Below are 26,572 nucleotides of genomic sequence, written 5' to 3'. Positions count from 1 at the left end.
GCAATAGCAAGCATTCAAATTAGAGGAATACTAGCAACTTTTCCCTTTTTACCTTTCTCACTCACCTGTTTACACGTGGACATACACATAGAGCAAAAAACTCAAATGCTATGCAAAGACGGATTTCATTTTTCCACATATACCCCTAGACATGTACAAATAAAAAATAATATAATCATGCGCCACTTCTACTCTTGCTCAATCGTCTCTTAAATTCCTCTGTGCCCAGCAAGCAGCAACCGAAGATTGCTTGCTGCTCATATGAAGTCGTCAAATATTTTTTACATTATAGACATCTGACCACTCAATGATCAAAACTGACATCAATGTGATCGTTCTTGTGCTTTGGTTGAGTACAAGGTCTCCCCAGAAAACCCAATTCCTATTTTTCTCTATTGAGGTGACGACCTCACGGCAATTGGTCAAGATTTCTTTCAGGACGAATTTGAAAATTTGCCATGGTTCGAATTCTCTTACATGGGTTCGATCAGGACATTGATTTGGGTAGGTTTTGTTTCAATGGGTGTTCTGCAATTCGGTAGACTATAAATGAAGAATCTGAACATGATAAGCAAGAAGCAAGAGATGGGATTATAGCCAATAAATACTGAGAAATGACTGAACGGGATTCTAGCCGACGAGATGGGGCTTGGGAGGAAGACAATCATGACAATTGCTCTGCTTGCACACCTCCTAGCATGTGAAAAGGGAGACTGAGTTTCTTGAAAGGTGTCCAGCTTTCAAAACCTGATTCCTGACTTATTTTGGAAGTGCCAAAGAGCGCAAATTGAAATGACAAGGCTGATGTCAGTATCTTAAAATAATGTATTTTATTTTTTAGAAATATGAAATAACCAAAATACCCCTGATTGGATGCCTTGAGTAATTATGGACCTCTGAGTTAAATTCCAATTTGTCATATTTTTTCTATTTTATTAAATTAGTTTTCTTCGAGTGCGTATAGATGAAACCATAATTGAATTCGGAGTCGGGGAGATTGAGTTATGATTTTTGTAATGTGGAGGGTAATTTAGTAATCCCAACTTGCGGTCACTCTCATATCCTTCCCTCATTATACACTGAGACACTCTCTCTCTAACACTCGAACTCCTTGATAGAGTATAGAAGTTGATGAATAGGATGTTGACACTTGTAATTAGATTAAAAGTTCTGTTAAGGCAGTTAGCTTTGGTATTGAAAATGTATAAATATCTCAACATCTGTATTACTTAGTGATCAAGAAATATATCAAGAACTTTCATTCTCTATCTCTCTCTCTCTCTCTCTCTCTCTTCTCTGAGCTATTCTCTCTCTAAACCTTCTGTATATAATTTCATAGATTTACTTACACGTTTACATGGTATCAATCACCATTGTTGCCTGCGCATAATCTTCGATCCTTCTCATCTGCTTCCGCTCGGTTCGAATATGTCTTCGCACTTATCAATTTGTCTTCGGTATCCCTAATTCTCTTCGTCTTCTTGAAAATTGATCTTCTAGGGTTTCTTGGTTGATCGTGATCTTCTTCGATCATCTTCTCCGTTTCCTTCAATCTTGCATATCAACTGTTTGTTATAATTCCTCACTGAGTTTTTCAGCTGAAATTTCAATGGTGACTGCAACTCAACTTCAACTTGTGCAATCTCCGATCACGGCTTTAATCTCCACCATCTCGACTTCATTGAATGTCAAATTGGATGACTCCAATTACCTCAATTGGCACTTTCAGATACAACTTTTGTTGGAGAGCAATGGTATTATGAGGTTTGTTGATGGCTCGCACCCTTGTCCTGCTTAACATCACGTTCCTTCTAGTGAATCTGGTATACACTCTGGCTCTACTACTTCTGTTGAAATTGATGAATTTGTCGTTTGGAAAATGCATGATAGGGCTATAATGCAATTAATCACTGCTACTTTGTCACCTGTTGCTTTGTCCTGTGCAATTGGTAGTACGAGCTCTCGAGATCTTTGGACTCGTTTGAAAGAGCAGTTCTCCTGTCACGTCCCGATCCCGACATACGTCCGGGATCGACACGTGACGTCATCAAATAACCACATATATAACATACCCGTCCCCCGGGATTTGTATCAAGCACATGCCATGCCTCGAATTGCATAGAATTTTTCGTATACTTTATGGTTGCATCTAACCTCCTTGTTAAACTGCCTACGTACCCTCATTTGGGGATCAAGCCATTCATAGTTCACCATTCATTACACCTCGATGTTTATCACAATACGTTCAAATCAAAAAGCATAGCATTCCTCAATCAATTATTAGAACTTAACAAGCATGAATTACTAGATTCATGGTTACATAACAAATCCACATGACATTCAAGGTTTCCATTCCATCCATCATATAAATCACTATGTTCTCAACGTGATATCTCCATCAACAGCAAGCAACTTATTCAATAACCAACGAAGCACAGTATTATTCTTAAGCCACATTGATCACTAAATAATCATAATAATAACAATCATATCCAACGTCATTCCACAATTCCCGTCAATTAATCCCTTCATGAATCAAGGATGCATGATCTTAGCATTTAACTACGTTAATCAATCAATGAGATAACATACCATTTCACCAATTCAATTAGAGAACTCTATATAATTCCCTACTTGGGTTATGAGTAATAACATGGTAATTCTAATTTATATTCACAAGGTCTATGGATAATTCTCATTCGCTCGAATCTAGGGTTCTAGACTAACCTTTTGGAATGTGCAAGAGTAAGGATTCCGAACCACTCAACGAACCAAAATATCAATTGGTTTCTTGTAATCTATCCAGACCTGTTGCATATAAAATCAGTGCCTACATCATGGAAATGGTGCACTGGGCAATTCAAAACTTGGATAAGTTGTGAAGCTCAGGTGAGCGACAATAATACAAAGTGTGATAATAGTGATAAAACCAACCATCAATCACAATTTATAAACTTTGAATATGAATCATTCATAAGAAATTAATACCAAACCTTCGCAAACTCCGAAGGAGTCACCCAGACATCCAACGTTTCGTCTGAAACAATCACAACATCTCACAACCATATTCTCATACAACACCATGAAAAGTAGGGTTAGAGCGACATAGTTCGGTCGAAGCCTATACCTTTGAAGCTATCTCAATCCAAACTCAATGAAACCCAAGGTGAATACGATTCCAGAACTTCACTCAACGAAATTGCGGAGTAGAAGGGATTCTGGACCATCTCTCACGGAATCCAAGTGGATACGATTTTGGAACATCACTCAACGGAATCGCGGAAGACCAACAACTATAATGTACAACGGCTCAAAGAAATGAGACAAGCACAAGCTACTAAATTTACAAAAGCATAACCAAGGGAAATAAGGCACATATGCTAAATTTAAAACGAATCAACGAAGAGGGAAAAGAAACAATATCGAAGCAACAAATCCCCAATCACAATGGGTTCACAGTCCACCACTAGTCCTCACATTTCATCACATCAAGCCAGCCATACAAAGAAAACCATGTTTCTAATATGCACGTCAAATCCCACATCATAAACTATAACGATGGCACTTTATAGGAAACATAATCATAAAACCGTTTCATACCCTCTCAGGATAATAATTATGAAAATAGAGTAATCACCTATAACACATATATTAAAGTCACTCACCCTTTTTATACTAGTAACCATACATATTATTTCTCATCCATGAAATCAACATTTTAACGTTCTATTCCTATGCTTGTAGCCTTCATTCTCCATCTTTTAATAAACCAACCCAAAGTTAATGGCTTTTCAACTTAAAACACCACCTCTTCACTCATGCCACTACCCCTTTTGACATGTATATGTGGCTATATATATATATATATATATATTAAGAGAAACTCGATCGTTTACTAATAACTTGAATATAACTACTTAAACTCTTAAACCCCAACCAAACACACTCAAATAAGCACAAGATTAACAAGGATGTCATTTCAACTATAATTCCCTTCTAGGTCTAGATGCTTGGTAACGAAAGAAGTATTTCATAAATCTAATGTCACACATCGGAAAAGTTGACTTTTTTCAAAAATTCTCAAATTTTACAAGAATGAAGGTCTCAACAAGTAGAGTAAACTTTATACCTGTGACCAAGTCCAATTTGGCCAGGCAGGCCCTCAAATTGGCTCGCACCCATCGAAACCCTAAGGTGGGTGTTCTTCAATTTGGCTTCCTTGGTGTTCCAACGCTCCAACCACCAGTTGGGTCTTGTTCTTGGGTCCAAGGGAAGTTGATTAAGGGTAGTAGTAAGTGGTGCAAGTCGCCGAAACGATGGAATCACCGTCGAACTCACCCACGAACCCGATGAAGTTCTTCATGAAATTGGGCCTAACAGTACTACAAAAGTACCCATTAGTGTCGGTTTAAAAACCGACAAGAAACATATAATATTGTCGGAAATTAAGCAAAATCCGACAGAAAATGGGTGCAGTGGCGGATATAATAAGCGACAGAATTGCTTGCGTCAGGAAATGAATTTTCCGACAGAAAATACTCTAAAACCGACAGAAATTGTGTCGGATAAAACCGACAAAGAATATATTAATAAAGAATAAATTAGAGCATTCTATGTCGGTTAAAACCGACAGAAAATATATTAATTAGGAATAAATAAAGCATTCTTGTCAGATAAAACCGACAGAAAATATATTAATAATAAAAAAAATTATACTGATGTGTCTCAAAGTCGTCTTGGCCATGACGGTGCATAAACTCCTTGGGGAACAAAGCAAATGCATTAGCAGTCGGCTCAGCCTTCTGGGATTCTGCTTCAATTTCTACCTGCAGAACCTTTGACATGTCGGATGCAGCCTGTTTCGCATTCTTTGCAACAAGGGCGGTGTAACGGGCAGTTTCAGGCATCTTCATGCGCCAGTAGTAAGTCAGTGTAGCTGGGATTGCTCCTACCATCACAATAATCCTCCACAGATAGTCCGCTTGTGGAACGGTTGAGGCAAGTGCATTGACCTTATATGTTGGAGCATCAAAATTGGCATTAAACGCGGCCGAACAGATAATAGCAAATATGCAATACTGAACAACATGCTTAATCTTCTTTAGTTCTTCAACACAAGCACCTTTCAGCAGAAACTGACAAGATAAGAGATCACCCAACCAAGCTTTAAAAACCTTGTATGCTTTATCAGAATGTAGAATATGAATAATTTGCAGTGAGCACAATTAAACAAACAGCAGAAACTCGAATTGTAAAAGAAATAACAAAAAGCTGTATATGGAAAACATTACTGTGCAGCGAAAACGCCTTGGACACCCTTCGAAAAACATCAGGGTTTTCACTGGTTTCTTGTTGAACTGATTGGCTTCGCCTTGGACACCTTCACCTTGTACCAGTTGCGATACAAGAGCTCTAAAATGCCCTTGTACCACAGCTCTAAGTGGTTCCTTGTTACCTTCATTATGTTTCTCCTTTGCTGGAACCATACTGGAAAGGCTAATGCTTGATGAAAACACTGCACCTAAGATGACAGTTTTCCGGTCCAAAAAAAAGTAAGAAATATATCAGTTATAATGAATTTAATGTTACAAAAAATTGTCATCAATTCTCAGAGAGAGAGAGAGAGAGAGAGAGAGAGAGAGAGAATCCAATGGAAGGTGTCAATTTGGGAGAAGGAGGAGATGTTCAGTGGGAAGCTGCGATTCGAGAAGACGACCCCGAACATTTTCTTGACTCTGTTGTGATGAAAAAGGAGACTGGAGATGCGGACAGTAAATGAAAAGATAAGAGTATGAGAAGGAAATGAGGGAAGGAACGGGGAAGGGCACGGGAGCAAGAGATTTTATTCTGGAAAATTTCATTACTGTCGGTTAAAACCGACAGAAATTTTTTTTAAATATAAAACCGACAGAAACTTTTTCATTACTATCGGTTATAACCGACAGTAATGAAAAAGGCGGCAAAATCCGCCCCTCCCAAAATTTGTATCCCCCCTCCCAAAATTTTAAATTCCCTCCCAAAATTTGTATCCCCCCCCCCCCAATTTTTGTTACGATTTTAAAAAATAAAATAATAATTGTTTAGTTTAATAAATAAATAAATAATATGTATTTAAATAGAATACATTTTTAAAAATTAAATAAATAATTGTTTTGTTTAATAGATAATAACCCTTGTAAAATATGCAATATAGAAACAAAAAGATAATTGTACAATGAAAATGTCATCACACAAACTAAATATTGTCTAATCAATACTTGAAAAACATAAATAAAAATTTAACACAAATTACTATTCTCACTTAAAAATTTAGGCAAATTTAACAGAGATATGCATTCTATGAAACGTTTTTCAATGATCGAACCGCCAAACTTGTTTGTAGATACTACAAGATCGCATACGTAAAAAATCGTAAAAAACAAACATTCAAATATTACGTAACAGAACAAAAGTTTTCGACGGTTATAAACGAAAGATCACAATTTAACGGTTATTTTAGCTCTAATTTTAATGATTTTTTTACAGCTACATACATTGACCCTATAAGAATGCAATTAATAAATTTGATCTTCAATTTAAAATATTTACACTAGTGGATACCACAAAATTTTATTTTATACTTAATAGAAGTATAACATTAATTCTTAAGTGTTTATTTAATCTACTATTTTGACGCGATACACATTCTACGAAACTTTTTTCAATGATCAACCGTCAAACTTGTTGATACACACTTCGAGATCGCACACATAAAAAATCACAAAAAACAAACATTCAGAGATTAGGTAACAGAATAAAAAATTTCGACGGTTATTAACGAAAAATCACAATTTAACAGTTATTTTAGCTCCGATTTTGATGATTTTTTACAGCTACACTCCACGGCCCTATAAGAATGCATTGAATGAATTCGATCTTTAATTTAAAATATTTACACTGGTGGATACCACAAGTCTTACTTTATACTTGATGGAAGTATAATATTAACTCTAAGTGTTTGTTTAATCTATCGTTTTGACGCGCTATGAATTCTACAAAACTTTTTTCAACGATCCAACTGTCAAACTTATTTGTGTACACTCCGAGATTGCATACGTAAAAAATTGTAAAAAACAAACATTCAAAGATTACGTAACGGAACAAAAGTTTTCGACGGTTATAAACGAAAAATCACAATTTAACGGTTATTTTAGCTCCGATTTTGATGATTTTTTAAAGCTACACTCCTCGACCCTATAAGAATGCATTGAACAAATTTGATCTTCAATTTAAAATATTTACACTGGTGGATACCACACGTCTTACTTTATACTTGATAGAAGTACAACATTAACTCTTAAGTGTTTATTTAATTTACCGTTTTGACACGATACACATTCTACGAAGCGTTTTTCAACGATCGAACCGTTAAACTTATTTGTACACACTCCAAGATTGCATACATAAAAAATCGTAAAAAACAAACATTCACAGATTACGTAACAGAACAAACGTTTTCGACGGTTATAAACGAAAAATCACAATTGAACGGTTATTTTAGCTCTGATTTTAATGATTTTTTACAGCTACACTCCTCGACCCTATAAGAATGTAATGAATGAATTTGATCTTCAATTTAAAATATTTACACTAATGGAAGTATAACATTAACTTTTAAGTGTTTATTTAATCTACCATTTTGACGCGATACACATTCTACGGAACGTTTTTCAATGATCTAACCGTCAAACTTGTTTGTACATACTCCGAGATCACATATGTAAAAAATCACAAAAAACGAACGTTCAGAGATTAGGTAACAAAACAAAAGTTTTCGACGGTTATAAACGAAAAATCACAATTTAACGGTTATTTTAGCTCCGATTTTGATGATTTTTTACAGCTACACTCCTCGACCCTATAAGAATGCATTGAATGAATTCGATCTTCAATTTAAAATATTTACACTAGTGGATAAATCTTATTTTATACTTAATGGAAGTATAACATTAATTATAAGACTTATTTTTACACACTCCAAGATTGCATACGTAAAAAATCATAAAAAACAAACATTCACAGATTACATAATGAAACAAAAGTTTTCGACGGTTGTAAACGAAAAATCACAATTTAACGGTTATTTTAGCTTCGATTTTAATGATTTTTTTACAGCTACACTCCTCGACCCTATAAGAATGCAATGAATGAATTCGATCTTCAATTTAAAATATTTACACTAGTGGATAAATCTTATTTTATACTTAATGGAAGTATAACATTAACTCTTAAGTGTTTGTTAAATCTATCAATTTGATAGGATATGCATTCAACAAAACTAGTTTCAACAATCCAACCGTCAAATATGTTCATATATACTATGAGATAGCATGTGTAAAAAATTGCAAACAATATAATATTTAAAACATATGTTTATTTATTTTTTATCAATATAACATTTTAAAATAGTAAAATCTGACATGATAAAGTACATCAGATGTTCATGTGTGTTTATGTGCCAGACAATGTGCATTGTGACGCATTGGAAAAAATTGTTTAAATTTCTTTGTATCTTGTTGCTTGCCTGTGAGGGAGCATAATCCTTTTTACAAAAATGATAGAGCCTTAGATTGTAGTTTGTTGTTATTATTCTCTCGGAAAATTTATGGCTTGTGGGAATTGGGTTCATTAGACTTTAGGATCATGAGTGAAAAAAAAAATTAAAATATGTGTTTATTTATTTATTTTTAATCAATATAACATTTTAAAATAATAACATTTTCATTTATGTCGGTTATAACCGCCAGAATACTAAAATAATAACCGCCATAAAGTAAAATTTTCATTTATGTCGGTTATAACCGCCAGAATACTAAAATAATAACCGCCAGAATACTAAAATAAAAACCGCCAGAATATGTAAAAAAAATATTTTTAAAAAAATTCAAAAAGACCGACAGTAAATATCCGCTAGTATTTTCTTGACATCCGCCAGTAAATATCCGCCAGGAATTTATGGCGGATATTTCCGACAGTATTTTTCTAATATCCGCCAGTAATTAAATGATATGTCGGATATAATTTATCTGACAATATTTTCTAATATCCACCACCATCATCCGCCACCTAAAGCTAATATTGTAGTAGTGTAAATATTCTCAAATATGGGTGGAGATGGTAGAGGGAAGGTTGAGGAAGAGGTTGTAGGCGATGGATGGTGATGAATCTGATAAGCTCATATTTATATATATTTTACATCAAATACACTTGTCTTTTTTTAGTTAGTTCCTTATATTTTTGAGCTATTTACATTGTTTTTGTGTTTTGTGGGATTTGTCAAGCAAATAAAAGAAAAATAGCACAAGTGGAATTTTAAGTAACAAATTCGTCAAAACTGCCTGTGCAGATCAGCTGACTTTGGAAGCAAGTTGCGAATATCTCAGAATGAATTAGAGAATGAGCCTTATATTCTTGGAAAGCTACGGATATCTATTTTCTGGAGCATTTCGCGGATTGTTAATATCATTTTTCTAGAAGAAGTTATGGCCGTTTTAACACTGAAAGGTTTCCAAGACGCTGAGCAGTTTGTAACTGCATTGAAGGCAATAAATCCAATAAAACTAGCAGCCAAAACTGATGCAGCCAAGAACAAGCCAGCTGACACCTATTCAAATATCAGATGAAATGGAATTAAAGATGAGGATTAAGTGGGAGTAATTGGCATAAAGGTTGCCCAAAGAGTTACAATTGTTTTACCATTTCCTCTCACTTATTGTCATCACTAAATGGCTGTTAGTGGGGTGAGTTATGGAGCAGAAATGGGGCAGCAAGCATGGGCATAAAGGCTGCAGGTTGCAGCGGAAAAAGTGTGTTCTTTTAGAGGAAAAAAAGATAGAAAAAAAGAAGAAGGAAAGGAAGGAGAAAGAGGACAAGGCAGCTGCGTTGGGGAAGGAAGGAAATGAAGGAGGAAATCTTGGCATTCTCTTCTTTCGGTTTTATCTTCTCAAACTCATGTCTTTCTTTTGGTTTACTTTGAGAACTATGTGTAACTAAATTTTTAGAAGTTAGGGGCTTTTTTGAAGCTCCGAATATGATTGCAAGTTTGTTATGACATTTCGTTTGAATTACTTTTATGAATGGATGAAAATTGGTTCACTACTTGTCTCATTGATGAATTCTTTATTTGTTTTCTATGGATGCATACTTAGTAAGCATATCTAGGATTCTAATGCTATGAATATCTAGGATTCTAATGCTATGAACATGACATTCTAAATTGTATGCTAGGAACTAAGTTAACTTGAAAACGCCATTCTCTTAACATACTACGTAAGAAAGAGTAATAGGTTGAGTTCTAACATTGAGCAAACTTGAGCATCTTCATTCGGAAATAAAAGAAATCTGAATGAAATATAACATGTTTGCATGATTATTTGGTGGTGGATAGCAATACCCCTAACTCGTTTTTCTTAATTTGTGAACTACCTAAAATCTATTTCTGTCCTGTTTTTGTTCGATTTAATTTAAATAGCAAATCAACTCCAAAAATCCTAAACATTGGTGTAAGTGTAGTTTTATGTGTCTAGTATCTTCATATAAAATTTCGTAGACTTGAGATAAGTGTAAGTTGGTCTAATAATTAGTTTTCGATGGCTGGTCAGTAAGGACAGCAACCAGTTTTTGTGACATTTTAAATAGTTAGATAAAACAATCTTCTGCGGGAAAGACCCTTATTTTCATATGCTACAATTGACAAATATTATTGTTAATAAGGAAAATCAATAGGACATTTGTGTGCTACTTTGTGGTGTGCTTTTAATCTTATCAGAATCGACGGAAAGAATGGCGGAGACCGCCGGAAATGGAGTTGGGTTGGTGCACAGGTGCACGGGTGCAAAGGAAGGCTGGGCTTCCCTTTTTCTCTCACCACTCCCGTGGCTTTCTTTTCTCCTTTATTATTTTCTTTCAGCCACTCCCGTGGCTTTTTCTTCTCTTTTCATATTTTTTTTTGGAGCAAGAATTTCAAACGTCCGTAACTATACCGTTATAATCCGGACTCACAAACAGCTTTCACCTATGCGTTCGTGATCTCGATATCTATTCAACAATATAAATTATGACCTTGATTCAAACTTCGTAACTAATTTAATTAAAATCTAAATCCAAATAAATTAATATAATTTCTCAAAAATAACATAATATCTCAATAATACAATTACGTATATTATAACAGTGAAATCCAAGAACGAGATTTCACATCTCCACCGTGTCTAAGACTAGTACTTTTCAAATGAAGTCCAATCTTCAGACAATTAAGAAAGGTTCTGGTTCTGTGTCTCAGTATCTTCATCGCATTAAAGAAGCTAGAGATTACTTAGCTACTGCAGGGGTTTATTTTGCTAATGAGGACATAGTTATCCTTGCTCTCAATGGGTTCCCTTCTGAATACAACACATTTCGGTGTGTTATTCGAGGTCATGAGAATGTGATCTCACTTAAAGAGTTTCAATCTCAGTTGCTTGCTGAAGAGATAACTGTTGACCATTCTACAACTACACCCTTTTATTACTGCAATGGTTGCCAATAATGTATCTCCTTCTGCAAGGGGTCAATCTTCTAATGCATATGGACAATCTCAATTTTTTCCTGGGGGCTATAAACAGTTCAATGGGAATAAAAACAAAGGCAAATGTCGATTTAATCAAGGGGCTCGGTTTTATTCCCCCAAACAGTCTACTTAAACCCATGTGCTCCCTAAACCATATCCAGGCATACTTGGTCAACCTCCAGTCCAATATTTTGGTAATCTAAGTGCCTCATTGATGCCTACTTGTCAAATCTGTAATGCTGAAGGACACACAACTCATTTCTATCAGTCTAAACCTCCGGATAGAGACAAATGTCAAATTTGTGGCAAGCACAATCATAGCACATGGTACTGTTTTTACAATGACAAGGGTCCTAATTTTGGAGGTTCTATTTGACAGTTTTATCCTTCTCCAGGGCAATCCTCCACATATGGTGCTCTACATTATAATGCTTCATTTCAACATTCATCAATGCAGTCTTAACATTTTTTCTTCTCAGCAACAATCTCCACAAGCTTTACATACTACGATGACTCAGCCATCTTTTATACCTTCAACTTCTTATTCTAGTCCTCAAGTGTGGCTCACGGACTCTGGAGCTACTAATCACATGACTGCAGATCTCAGTAATCTATCTCTGGCATCTCCATATCCTACCTCTGAGACCATTCAAATTGCCAATAGTGAAGGTTTTCCTGTGTCTCATATTGGTAGTACAGTTCTGAATGTTTCTAAACTGAATTATGTGCATCCGATTAAGCTCAACTATGTACTTCTTGTTCCTAAGTTGACACACAACTTGCTCTCTGTGCATCGAATTTGTTTAGATAATAATTGCTGACTCATTTTTTATGCCTTTTGTTTCTGGATTCAGGACAAGGCCACATGGAAGATCATTTACAAAGGAATGTGCAATAATGGACTTTATCCCATCTCTTGCCTTTTTGCACCCTCTCATGCCACACATTCTAGTTCAATTCAAGCTAAAGCATTCCTTGGTCAGCATATTCATTCTTCTACTTGGCACAATAAACTAGGTCATCCATCTAATAACATTGTTGTTGTGATGTTAAAACAAGCTAATATCCCTTGTTCAAAACCTTCTTTACCTGTAATGTGCTCTAGTTGTTTGGAGGGCAAGTTTTGTAAACTTCCATTTTCCCTAAGTACCAATAAGGCTGTAAAACCCTTTGTTGTTGTTCACATTGATCTTTGGGGTCCAGCTCCTTCTGTTTCCATTGATGGTTATCGATATTATGTGACCTTTATTGACGAATGTACAAGACACTATTGGCTATTTCCATTGATAAATAAATTTGATGTCTTTGCTACCTTTGTTTCCTTCTATTCTTTTGTTCTTACTCAGTTTACAACCACTATACAAATCCTACAAAGTGATGGGGGGGAGAGTATATGAGTAAGGCATTTCAGTCATTCCTTCTAGACAAAGGCATTACCCATTAGATTTCTTGCCCATACACACTCGAGCAAAATGATTTAGCTGAGCGCAAGCATATGCATATTATTGAAACTACTGTGACCCTGTTACAAGCAGCTCAGTTACTTGCAAGTTTTTGGTCTTATGCATGTCAAACAGCTATATACCTCATTAATAGAATGCCTACTTATGTGCTTCGATATAAATCTCCTTTTGAACTCTTGTTTGGCCATATTCCTGTTCTTTCCCATCTTCGAATATTTGGATGTGCTTGTTATCCATTGTTAAAGCTTTATAATGACACTAAATTACAAGCCAAAACCACCAAATGTATTTTTCTGGGGTATGCTACCAAATATAAAGGTTATAAAGGTTATATATGTTATGAGGTTTCTACACAGAGAATTTATATCTCTAGGCATGTGGTATTTGATGAGTCTTAATTTCCTTACAAAGACTTGTTGGTCCACAATAAAACATCATCTCTACCTCCTGTTAATCACAGTTCATATCATCCTGCACCTGTAATTTCCAATGATAATGTTGTGGTGCCTGTACCTACTTCTCATTCCTCTTCCATATCCCTATCATCTCATTCCTTCTATGAATCTTCATTTTTACCTGATAATCCTCCCATACCACTATTTCCTATTCCTTCATCACCACTGTCCTCTTAGTCCATTACTGGCTCTTCCCCTTCTAGTCCTCAAGTCCCTGTGGCAATTGTCAATCGTTCTGATGCTTCACCAGAAGAACCATTTGGTCTTGATACTTTGCAAGTGGTGTTGGAGGTTCCCCCATTTAATTTGCATCCTATGTAAACTCGAAGCAAGAGTGGTATTATTAAGAAACGAGCTTTGTTAGCTACAGTTCAGGAGTATGAGGGTACTGATTTATCTCTCATTGAACCAACTTCCTACAAATCTGCACTTAAGGATCCAATTTGTTTTAAAGCTATGCAAGAGGAAGTTAGTGCTTTGCATAAACAAGGTACCTGGAGTCTAGTGGTATTACCTGCTACAAAGAACTTGGTGGGGTGTAAGTGGGTATTCAAGATCAAGAGACATTCTGATGGTACTATTGCAAGACATAAAGCTAGATTAGTAGCTAAAGGGTTCAGTCAAAAACCTGGAATTGACTATGGGGAAACATTTAGCCTTGTAGTTAAACCTACAACTGTTCGGTTAGTATTGGCTCTTGCAGCTCAGTTTTGTTGGTCTCTCAGGCAATTAGATGTCAAAAATATCTTTTTACAAGGCATTATAGAAGAAGAAGTGTACATGGCTCAGCCTCCCGGTTTTGCAGATGTTAATCATCCTACTCTAGTTTGCAAGCTACATAAATCTCTATATGGGCTCAAGCAAGCTCCCAGAGCTTGGAATGATCGATTCACAAAGTTTTTGCCTCAATTGGGCCTTCAAAACACCTATATTGATTCATCTCTCTTTGTTAAAAAGGTTGATTCTGGTATTGTCATTCTCTTACTCTATGTGGATGATATTATCATCATAGGGAGTGCATCTGCAAATATACAACATGTTATTACTGCATTAACAACTGAGTTTGACATCAAGGATTTATGGGATTTGCATTTCTTTCTGGGTATTTAGATTTCAAGAACTACAACTGGTTTATTCTTGTCTCAGTCAAAATATATGTTGGATCTTCTCACCAAAACAGAAATGGTTGATTCAAAACCCTGTGACACTCCTTGCTTGCCCTACAACCGTCTTCTCAAGGATGATGGTGATCCTTATCCCAACCCGACTTTGTACAGAAGTGTCGTAGGTGCTTTGCAGTACCTCACATTTACACGTCCTGATATAGCCTTCTCAGTCCACCAAGTGTGTCAGTTTATGCAAACACCTATGGTTGCTCACTTTACAGCAGTCAAACGAATTTTGCGGTACTTAAAGGGCACCCTACATCAAGGCATCTGTTATTCCAGAGGATCCCTTCAATTAAAGGCTTTTAGTGATGCTGACTGGGCAAGAGACCCTAATGACCGACGGTCTACTACTGCTTTGGTTGTGTTTTTAGGGCATAATCCTATTTTTTGGTCTTCTAAGAAGCAATTGATAGTATCACGATCCTCCACAGAGGTTGAATACCGAGCTTTGTCATCCACCTCTGCTGAATTGGAATGGATCCAACAACTATTAGCATTTTTGAAGGTTCCTTCACCTTCTCCACCTGTTTTATTCTGTGATAATTTGTCCGCGATTGCTTTGTCTTTTAATCCAGTTCAACATCAACGCACTAAGCACATTGAGATTGATGTTCATTTTTGTGAGGGAAAGGGTTGCAAAGAAATAGCTCCTTGTTCAGTTTGTCTCCTCCAAAGAGCAGTTTGCTGACATTCTGACTAAAGGCTTGAGTTCTCCTTTGTTTCATACTCACTGTAACAATCTCATGCTTCGTTCATCAAAGCATGAGTTTGCGGAGGGATGATAGAGTATAGAAGTTAATGTATAGGATGTTGACAATTGTAATTAGATTAAAAGTTCTGTTAAGGCAGTTAGCTTTGGTATTGAAAGTGTCTAAATATCTCAACATCTGTATTACTTAGTGATCAAGAAATATATCAAGAACTTTCATTCTCTCTCTCTCTCTTCTCTGAGCTATTCTCTCTCTAAACCTTCTGTATACAATTTCATAGATTTACTTACGTTTACACTCCTCTGCCCTTCTCTCTAAACCACCGAGAACCAGTCACCACCATTTTTACTTCTCTGACCAAATCGTAGCCACAAACCACTAGATGCGTCATCTGGGTAGCCTGTGGAGTCGAACGCTGGCTCTGCATGTTCAATCCGATGACGGGAAGGAACTGAACTGAGAGCTTCCTAATTCCCGGCGGACTCGGGTTGGAGCTTCGTAATATTTCTTCTGACAAACTACCTACACTTGTATTAGACAGAATTCATGTAAATTTTGATTCACAGTCGCGCCACAAGCCACATGAAGGCGGCGGACCAGAATGTAAGTGACAGTGAAGCGAAAGCATAAGTCCACATCATGATAACAGAACATTCATTCTCTCCTGCTCCAAATAACTGCGTCATTATTCCTGCCATATTTTAAAGGATGAATAAACAATACTTGAGAATAAACTTACATTTGTTACGAAAAAGAGTGAGTAAGCGGCCAAGCGAGCAACTGCTGGTTGCACTTTTTGTTGCTAAACAACAGAAAAGCAAGCGTACCTATGTTCATCGCAGGTGGGAGTGAAAACTGAAGCAGAAGAACAAACAGATATAATGGATCAGAGTGCACCAACCCAAATTTCAGTGCCCCTTTTACAACCAAGACGCCTATAAGAGGCAGGGCAACATATCGAACAACTATGATGCCAACGACAAGAGATTTCTGAATCCCTGACCCTCTCAAACCTGAAACAACAATGTGAAGTAAGTTCTAAACTAAACCAACAATTTAAGTACGAAACTAATAGGATTTCTATGAGTTATTACCTTGAAGTAGGTTTCCTCCTATTATCAAAGTGAGAGCTGGGATGGCTCCGTCTCTGCAATCATAAAGAACAGTCTCCATAAGGGATGCCGAGTGAACAGCAAGAATGATACAAACACTTAGTATAAAGAGCACACTCGTATTTTGAGCCGAAAGTAAAAAACCATCTGCTAATTGAGAACCAAATTGTTCATTCGGATATATACAACTATAGCACCAAGCATGGTAAATGTCTTCCCTAGTATAGTACTGTATTAAGAACGGGAAGCTAGATTAGTTGCCAATAGGTGCGTAGATCATGGATAATTTATTAAGGTTCGATACAGTCCGGGCATAAGTTTTATACCCCAACAAATATGCAGTATCTTGAATCACCCGTAGAGGAGCACCATCTCCTATCAGTAATTTTCGAATCTGAGGGATGACTCCGATTGCAAAACCAACAAGCTACACCAGGAAAAGATTAAGTTTGCCCAGTTTTAATAAAATTACACCGAATCTGGATTGCAATGATATAAAAGTGTCGAAAGGACATACCGCTCCAATACTTGCAGGGGCAAATATTGTTTTCAGATTGATCGTTTTAAACACCATCACTATACGTTGCTTTAGTTGACCTGAAGTCGTGGCCTGCCATGTAAAACAACAAAGATATGTTGGATTATGAACTTGCACAGATTTATTACAAGTGTAGTTTTCTTATTGGTCTATGTTGCATTAGTTAGTTATAAGCTGATATGGACACTTGTATTTAGCTCATAGGCTAGATGAGATGAAAGGCTGAGATTGTTTATATTGCTCTTACTTTCTATCTCTTCCAACGGTTACATTTTTTTTTGTTTTTATTTTTGTAAAACCAACGGTTACATTTTGGACTGTACCGAGCTCATAAGCTCAGCATGCAATTCGTGCGAATTCATCAGAGTTACATTCTCTGAATCTATGGAATTGTTGTAAGGAGGTTCTTATTCCCTCTTGTGATTTCATCACTGTGTACCTTCGTTTTCTTTATTTGGTTCTTGCTCAAACACATTGTCACCATAATAGATCCAAACATGGTATCAGAGCCAGGTTGCAATTTGAATCTGGGTTATTGTTTCTAAGAAAAGTTGAGAGAGTCAAAGGAATCTCTCATTGCAGCGAATTGTTGATTATTGGAATCCAGGTCTAACATGGCTGGAACTGGAGGAGGAGAGCTATGAGCTCCGATCTTCAATGGTGACAACTTTGATTTCTAGCAAATTAAAACGAAGACTATTTTTCGATCCCATGAGCTCACGAATCTAATTGAAAGGGATTTGACACTCCAACGAAGATGGAGTAAGAGCTCACAGAGGCTGATAGCAAGCTGGTGAGAGAAAAGTTGGTCAAGGATGCAAGGGCACTAGGAATCATTCAAGGTGCCGTCTCAGATCAAATATTTCTTAGAATTGCAAACCAGGAAACAACCAAGACAACCTGGGATATATTGAAGCAAGAATTCATTGGAGATAAGCAAGTGAGTTAGTCAAGTTACAAGGTCTTAGAAGAGATTTTGAATATACAAGAATAAGTGATGATGAAACTATGTCTGGGTACTTAGTAAAACTGTTTGATCTAATTAATAAATGAAGAGTAATGGTGAGGAGTTTAGTAATCAATGAATTGTTCAAAAATTGTTGATTAGCTTGCCAAAATCAAATGATAGCATAGCTTCTAATAGCAAATACCAAAGATCTGGAAACCATTGATGCTCAGGATGTTGTAGCAATCTTGAAAGGTCATAAGCAACGGTTGAATAGATATAGAGAAGGGTGTGCAGAGAAAGCATTTGCAAGTTTGGAAATCTCCAAGCCAAACAACAAGTTTGGAGGTCAAAATTACAGTGCCAAGTTCTAAAAAGGTGCAAAATACAAAGGGAAACAATGGTCTAACAAGACCACATGTCTTGTGAAACAATGGCAAGGTGGAAATGCAACAAAAAGACCTTGCAAAATATGTGACAAACTACATTATGGTGAGTGTCGGAACAAAGGGAAGCCTAAATGCCATAAGTGTAGGAAATTTGGGCACATTGCAAAGGATTGCAAACCTCAACCAGCTAGGCATTACAAAAGGTTAATGCTAGTCCCAGGCTTACTGAAAACTTGTTAAGTGTTGGGAAAATGATTGAGCATGGATACTTTCTTGTATTTGGAGACTTCAGAGTTGATGTATATGATGACAGAACACTAACCAATCTAGTTGTAAGTGTGAAGCAAAAGGAAAATAGGTGTTTCCCATTGTAGTTCAATTCTGGGAAGCAACTTGCATTGAGAGCATCTGTTTTGCAAGATTCATTCATTTGGCACAAAAGATTTAACCATCTGAACTACAGAAGCTTGATGCAATTACATGGCCAGAACATGGTTGTGGGATTACCTGCAATGCAAGAAAGAGGAGAAGTTTGTGAAGCTTGTGCCATGGGAAAACAACATAGAAATATATTCCCCTGAGAACAAACTTGGAGAGCCTCAGTACCATTAGAACTGGTGCATTCTGATGTTTGTGGTCCTATGAAGGTTCAAACTCTAGGAGGTAACATATACTTTGTCACATTTATAGATGAATTTTCTAGAATGTGTTGGGTATACTTCTTAAGAAACAAGTCTGAAGTGTTCTATGTGTTCAAGAAATTCAAGTCCATGGTTGAATTGCAATATGATGATTTTGTGAAGAAAATGATAACTGACATAGGGGTGAATTTACTTCAAATGAGTTAGGTATTGGGAATGGAATGACAACTAACTGTAGCTTACACTCCACAACAAAATGGAGTAGCTGAGAGGAAGAATAGAATAGTTGTTGAGATGGAAAAATGTATGCTACATGAGAAGGAATTACCTTATTTTCTATGGGGAGAAGCAGTTTACACAACAGTGTTGTATCTTTTAAATAGATGTCTTACAAAAGCATTACATGACACTACTCCATTTGAAATGTTCAATGGAAGAACTTCAGGAGTGAGGCATCTTAAAGTATTTGGGTCCATATGCTACTTTTTGGTACCAAGTAACTTGAGATGCAAGTTTCAGCCTACAAGTGCAAAAGGGATTTTTGTTGGTTATGGAACTTATGAAAAAAGGTATAGAATCTACAATCCAAGCACTAGACAAGTCATAATATCCAGGGATGTTCTATTTAATGAAGATGCAAAATGGGATTGCAAACTGAATACTATCAAGAAGATCAGAATGCCACTTATTACCTCTGTAGTTAAAAATGGGAATAAAGATGAAATTTATTTTGTCATACCAGATCAACATCTCTATCAATTGGTTCTAGTCTTCAGCAAGATCAAGGGGAAACCTCTAGCTCACAAAGTCCAAATTCAAGTGTTCAAATAAGTAACATTGATTCAGAAGTGATTGATTCAACTCCACTGAGATGGAAATCAATCAGTGAGGTGTATGAAAGATGTAATGTTTGTATTGTGGAACTAGAATGCTTCATTGAAGCTGCAACTTATGAATCCTGGAATAAAGCAATGCAAGATGAATTAAATATGATTGAGAAGATTAACACTTGGGAATTGGTGAGAAAGTCCTTTGATAAGCCTGTTATTGGTGTGAAATGGGTTTATAAAACCAAATTAAATTTGGATAGTACAGTTCAAAAGAACAAAGCTAGACTGGTCACAAAAGGCTATGCCCAGAAGCCTAGGATTAATTTTAATGAGACATTTATACCAATAGCTAGATTAGACACTATCATAACACTTGTAGCTTTGGCTACTTAAAAGAAGAGGAAATTGTTTCAACTGGGGAGATATATTCCTGCTTTGCAGAGTGTGGTTTCAAGAAGAGCTCCGATGAAGCAATACTTTATACAAGATGCACGGATGGTGGAGGTGTCCTAGTTGTCTCTATTTATGTAGATGACATTGTATATACAAGAAATGATGCAAACCTTTAAAGTTGATATGATGCATAAGTATGAAATGTTTGATTCAAGTTTGCTTCATCACTTCCTTGGAATGAACATTATCCAAACTGAATCGAGCATTTTCATTCATCAAAGAAAATATGCAGCTTCTTTACTTAACAAATTTGGATTGCAAAATTGCAAAGTCGTGAGTATTCCTTTGGTTCGAAGTGATAAACTCAGAAACGATGATGATAGTGGTGCAACTGATGAAACTCAAAATAGAAAGATTGTTGGTAGCTTGTTATATCTCACAGCAATAATACCATATTTGGTGTATGTTGCAAGTCTACTGGCGAGGTTTATGCATTGTCTTACAAACAAGCATTTTGGAACAACTAAAAGGATACTGAAATATGTGCAGGGAACTTTGGATTTTGGTCTGGAGTATGAAAATGGGAAAGGATATGTGCTGATTGGATACTACAATGATTGAAGCGGCTCGAAGGATGATATGAAAAGTACCTCAGGTTATGCATTTACCTTTGGAAGTGACATGTTTTCTTGGTCATCTGTGAAACATCAATGTGTTGCACTGTCAACAGCGGAAGTTGAGTATATCAATGATGTGAGGCAACAACACAAGCAATGTGGCTTCGATTTGTGCTTAAGGATTTTGGTGCAATGCAAATAAAAGCTACCCGACTCAAATGTGACAACACTTCAGCCATTGCAATCACCATGAATCTAGTTTTTCATCAAAAGACTAAGGGTGCGTTTGTTGCGCCGGACTGTCTCGGACTGGACTAGCTGCAGGGACTAAGCTGGACTGGTTTAGACTGGACTAAGCTGGACTAACTTATGGCGCGTTTACTAATCCGTAATCAAATTGAGAGGAATTGGATTGAGGGGGAATTGGATTGAGGAGGAATTGAAATGAGGTGGAATCAGAATCAGATTCCTGTTGAAGTTGTTTACTAAAACTGTCATGAATCGGAGTAGGAATGATGTTGAGTCCATATAAGTTGTTTACTAATTCATTTCAATCGGAATGAAAACTAGGTTGATTACTATATTGCCCTTACATAAATAAATTATTTTCATACTAATAATTTAATTAAATTATTAATTAAATTTATATAATAAAATTCATCTATATAAGCATGTATAAATAGGTTTTATTTATTTATTAAAAGATGGCAAAAATGATATTGAGTCTATATAAGTTGTTTACTAATTCACTTCAATCGGAATGAAAACTAAGTTGATGACTAAATTGCCCTTACATAAATAAATTATTTTCATACTAATTAATTAAATTAAATTCTTAATTAAATTTATATAATAAAATTATCTATATAAAAAAATATAAATAGGTTTTATTTATTTATTAAAAATGACATAATGAGTGTCAAATGAAGGGCAATGTTGGGATAATAAGAAACAAGTGAGGGCATAATTGGAATAAAATATGCATTCCTGATTCCCTTGCCCTTAGGGAATTCAAATACCTCACAAAACTAGGGAATCCGGTTCCTCCAATTTCAGGAATTGGATTCCTTGTTTCGTGTGGGCTCCACCACTTTTTTGATTCCTTAATATTTAGTAAACACTGGAATACTCCGTAATCGGAATTCAATTCCCTTTCTTTATTCCGATTACCCTTACGTAAACATGCCATTAGTGAAGCGTTTGGTGCAGTCTCGGACTAAGAAGCAGGATAATAAAAAAAGAACTGTTCACCAGATTTGTGTTTGCTTAGAGTAGGACTACAAATTTTTGCCATTGTGTAATAGAGTAATCCTAGAAACATAATTGGAAAAGGAAAGAAAGTGTACTTTCCTATTTCATATAGAACAGGAAAGAAAGTGTACTTTCTTACTCCATAAAAAATAGAAATAATTTACTTTCCTATTTCCATATAGAATAGGAAACTTAATAAAAAAAAATAGGCATGTAAACCACACCTTATACTTATAAATAGGCAAGGATAGTGAAAGAAGAGAAAGCCAGAGACAGCTGAGAGGAAAAGAGAGGGATTAATTCTAAGGTTTGCAAAAGTACTGTAACTCTATTATTAATCAAAGAAGTCGTTTCTCTACCTAGAGAAATCACAACTGAAAGTAGGCAAAAGTTCTGCCGAACCAATATAAATCCTGTGTGTTTCTAGTTATTCTCTATTTTGCTAAGTTTAGTTTGTTGCCAGATACATCAAAGAACAAGATCTAGAGGAGAGTCAGAATTATAAAACACAAAAAAAATATTCAAACTCTATTATAGTCCAAAACGCACCCCAATTCCTCCACCGTAACCTCAAAATACCTCTTATTTCATTCCAACCAAACAATCCACATAGAAACCAATACCCCACAATGCCGAATGATAATCACATTACGTTGACCCCAGTACCCAATTGACCTTCACTAGCAAGGAACAAGATTTTCTAAGTTAAACCTAAACCACCCCCAACAGTTTCATCAGTCTAACCCAAATTTGTGCTGTAACAGGATCAGCACTCTCCTATTTGGGCAGAGCTTTATATTAGGATTCAGAATCCAAGCATCTTATGATTTCCCATTTTTTGAATTCAATAGCTCAGTTCACTTAAGAAACAACATTCTGGCAAGGGCACTTGTGGGTTTAACTCATTTTCGATTTCCAACAAGAATTCGTCATACACAAAGCAGCTTGAAGCATCAAATTACACTTATGGGTTTAGCTCATTTTCGAATTCCAACAAGAATTAACAATACACAAAGCTTAAAGCATCAATTGCACTTGTGGGTTTAACTCATTTTCGACTTCCGACAAGAATTAACAATACACAAAGCTTAAAGCATCAACTTGCACTTCTGGGTTTAACCCATGTTCGATTTCAGACAAGAATTCACCATACACAAAGCTTAAATCATCAAGTGAACTTGTGGGTTTAACTCATTTTCGACAATTAACCCATTAAACCAAAAGCATAACGCATCAAAATTCATTCTTAAACCACCATTCAAATCCCTAAGTCTCAGATACAGAAAACACACATACTTGAGGGAAGCTTGGTGAACCGGGAGAGAAGACGACGAAGAAGAGGAGGAGGAAGGATCCATGGGCGACATCTCAAGCACGGCCCGATCGTTGTCGACGACGGGGCGGTACTTGTGACCCCTCTGGCCACGGAACTCGTCTTCCGCACCGGCTTCGACGGGACGCTGAGATGAGGACGAAGGGAAGGCAGCGATGAGGACGAAGGACGAAGGGAAGGCAGCGGTGAGGACGAAGGGAAGATCTCTCTCGGTTTGCTCTGGCTTACGAGTCCGCCCAATTTTGGGGTTCCTCGCGAAGAACGGCTAAGGAGGTCGTTAGTCCACGCGAGTCCGGGTTAAGCTCATTAAAGCTAATCCGGATGCACACCAAACACAGGACTATAGTCTAGTCCAGTCCAAGCCTTGCTAATCCTGTCAAACAAACGTGCCCTAAACACATTAACATGAGATCACTTTATCAAAGAAGCTTTGCAAGAATGAGTCATTGATCTTTTGTACTGTCCAACTGCAGATCAAATTGTTAATATATTCACCAATCTTTGGCAAAGGAAATGTTCAATTACTTAAGGAACTTACTTGGAGTGAAATCTGTGCTACGTTTGATGGGGAATGTTGGATTATAAACTTGCACAGATTTATTACAAGTTTAATTTTCTTATTGGTTTATGTTGCTTTAGTTAGTTATAAGTTGATATGGACACTTGCATTTAGCTCATAGGCTAGATGAGATGAAGGGCTGGGATTGTTTGTATTGTTCTCACTTTCTCTCTCTTCCAACCGTTACATTTTGGACTATGTGTGGGGATGTATCAGAGTTACATTCTCTGGATCTCTGAAATTGTTGTGAGGAGTTTCTTATTCCCTCTTGTGATTTCATTACTGTGTACCTTCGTTATCTTTATTTGGTTCTTGCTCAAATACATCGTCACCATATATAACAGATCCTCACAAGATATGCAGTGTAAGAAATTGAAATGAAACAGGGTAAATTTCCTTTGCTAGAGATGTCCAGCATGTGAAATTGTGAGATTGCGAATCTGGACCACACATTCAAATGGCATTCATTTGATTAGTAGTTTGGATTGACAGTCTGACAATAAAACATTTCTAAGTCTTTCTAAACAAAAAAAATGACGTTCTCTCTATAAAAAAATCTTAATATAGTTGGAAATACGTAAACAAATTATCAAATTGAATGAACATCATTGTAGTTTAATGGAGTTAGCAACCTTTGCTTTTCCTCTACTATGACATTCCTTTGAAGATAGCAGAGGCTCAGTGCAACTTACTTGGTCGGATGTAGAGGACCTCTCGGAGGACTGATTAGAATCTTGGGTGCCCCTTCTTGAAGATATCCGCACAATATTATACACATAGGACCACAAATAAACGGCTCCTATCTGAAGCATGAACACAATTGCATTACAAAAAGCAAAGATAGAAATCCCTGATAGCTGAACAAGGTAGCTACATTGTACTGAAGAGAAACAATCACTAGAATTCAAGAGGAAAATTAAAGGACAAAAGAAAATGTGTTCTGAAAAACGTATTCTACACAGCGAGCAGGCGCACACAAACACCGTTTAAGAACTGGCCCTGGCCGTTTGGGGTTAGTACAATTTGTATGTATAATTGTATATGTTCTAGACATGAGATGAAACTTATGATGATATTAAAAATTAAATCGTGAGTTTAAATTGCAGCAACTGGGAATTTTTAACTTGAATGAGAGAATTGGATTGTAACTTATTTGAAGCAGCTTCCCAAGCCTTTCTTAATTCGAATCATAGAAAGCATAAAGAAATTTAAAGAAAACCCAAAATATTGGAACAAGATAAAGAAGGAAAATGTACCGCCATTGAGAGTGAAGCATAACCCATGGCATACATGTGACAGACATCAGAAGCTCCAAATGGGCTCCCTTTTTCTATACAAACCGCTGGGACTATAACGAGGAGCATCATACCCAAATTACCTGTTAAGTGTTAACATCCGCATCTCTTAATATTGATAAAACGCAAAACCAAATACTTATCAGCTGTGTTTTAGAATTAGAGCGTTGGATTACCTGCAGCACAGCAACCCAGTACAAGGCCTCGCAGATGGGCAGGAGGCCTTGTTAATTGGATGAGAAGCCATCCGAGCATGGAACCAATTACAAATGTGATGAGGATATTCACGGGCATGAACCACCTATACACATAATAATTAATACAACGTTAACATGATTATATACATACATACCTATATATATATATATATTTATATATATATATATATAGATTAAACAAAGTAAATAGAACTCACATTTTAACCATGCTTTGATATGTAATTGTCTGCGCAATGTTGGAACCCACCAGAGCAGGACTGAATACATAAAACACAACCTGTTTGTTCGTTGGTTCACAAAACACAAATACTAGTAAGAAAACAGTCCAACACCAGAGAAATTAAATTAAATGAAGAGGGTTTAGTGCACAAGAGACTGAATGAAGAAGCAGTGTATTGTTTTAACTTACAGTGTTTAAGTTCTTTCTAGTAACTTCCCCCAAAATATTGACACGATCAAGAGCAAGATATAAGCCAAGTGCTGTTATCAAGAGCACTTTCAACACCGGAATTGAGGCCATCACAAACAGCTGCTTAAGCTCCATCCTTTTCCTTTATCAATTATTCTAAATTATTATTAGCTCGTCTTCACCTCCTCCTCTGGCACCTCTGCCTCTGCAATTGTAATGCCAAACGGAAAAGAAAAACACAAACATGCAATCAAAATGCCAGTTTTGGGATAGGAATTCAACAACATATAATATACATATACATATATACATACATATATATATATATATATATATATATATATATATATATAAATGATACTACCAAGAGACAATTAGAGAAAAATGAGGAGGTTTTTAGGATGTGGAATCAGACCTCCGGATTTGTATTAAATAGTACTAATATGCATATCAAACGAGGCCTAAGCTGCTATATCCAAGCTCAGATCAACTGCTTTTGTTTTGCTTTCATAAAAAGAAAGGAAAAACAACAAAAAGCAATCAAGCAAGAAAGCAAGCACGTATATATGATAGATTTAAGAATGTATTAGGAGGAAAAACAATAAGGGCATATGCATTTATATGCTTTCATGCAGCAATTAAACATTTAGTCGCTTG

General features: G+C 36.2%; 1 protein-coding gene across 2 annotated transcripts; it reads right to left on the bottom strand.

Moving 5' to 3' along the window:
* Positions 1 to 1,201: 1,201 nt before the first annotated feature.
* Positions 1,202 to 26,572, bottom strand: LOC126624540 (protein PIN-LIKES 1-like). Of its 2 annotated transcripts, XR_007624134.1 has the most exons (12): positions 26,331 to 26,572; positions 25,916 to 26,120; positions 25,704 to 25,783; positions 25,465 to 25,589; positions 25,250 to 25,371; positions 24,686 to 24,796; positions 17,014 to 17,106; positions 16,823 to 16,923; positions 16,479 to 16,531; positions 16,212 to 16,397; positions 15,644 to 16,075; positions 1,202 to 1,318 (listed from the first exon to the last, which is right to left on the bottom strand). XR_007624134.1 is itself a non-coding variant. In XM_050293619.1 (11 exons), the coding sequence occupies exons 2-11, from the start codon at positions 26,048 to 26,050 to the stop codon at positions 15,945 to 15,947; spliced, it is 1,137 nt and encodes a 378-aa protein (XP_050149576.1). In that variant the 5' UTR covers positions 26,051 to 26,120; positions 26,331 to 26,572; the 3' UTR covers positions 15,529 to 15,944. The 2 variants fall into 2 exon arrangements, 1 of the variants encoding a protein (XP_050149576.1); XM_050293619.1 differs by lacking the exon at positions 1,202 to 1,318 and having other exon boundaries at positions 15,529 to 16,075.

This window comes from Malus sylvestris, chromosome 5 (genome assembly GCF_916048215.2).
Source record: "Malus sylvestris chromosome 5, drMalSylv7.2, whole genome shotgun sequence".
NCBI classification, from domain to species: Eukaryota; Viridiplantae; Streptophyta; class Magnoliopsida; order Rosales; family Rosaceae; genus Malus; species Malus sylvestris.
This window is presented reverse-complemented; position numbering and strand designations above follow the sequence as displayed.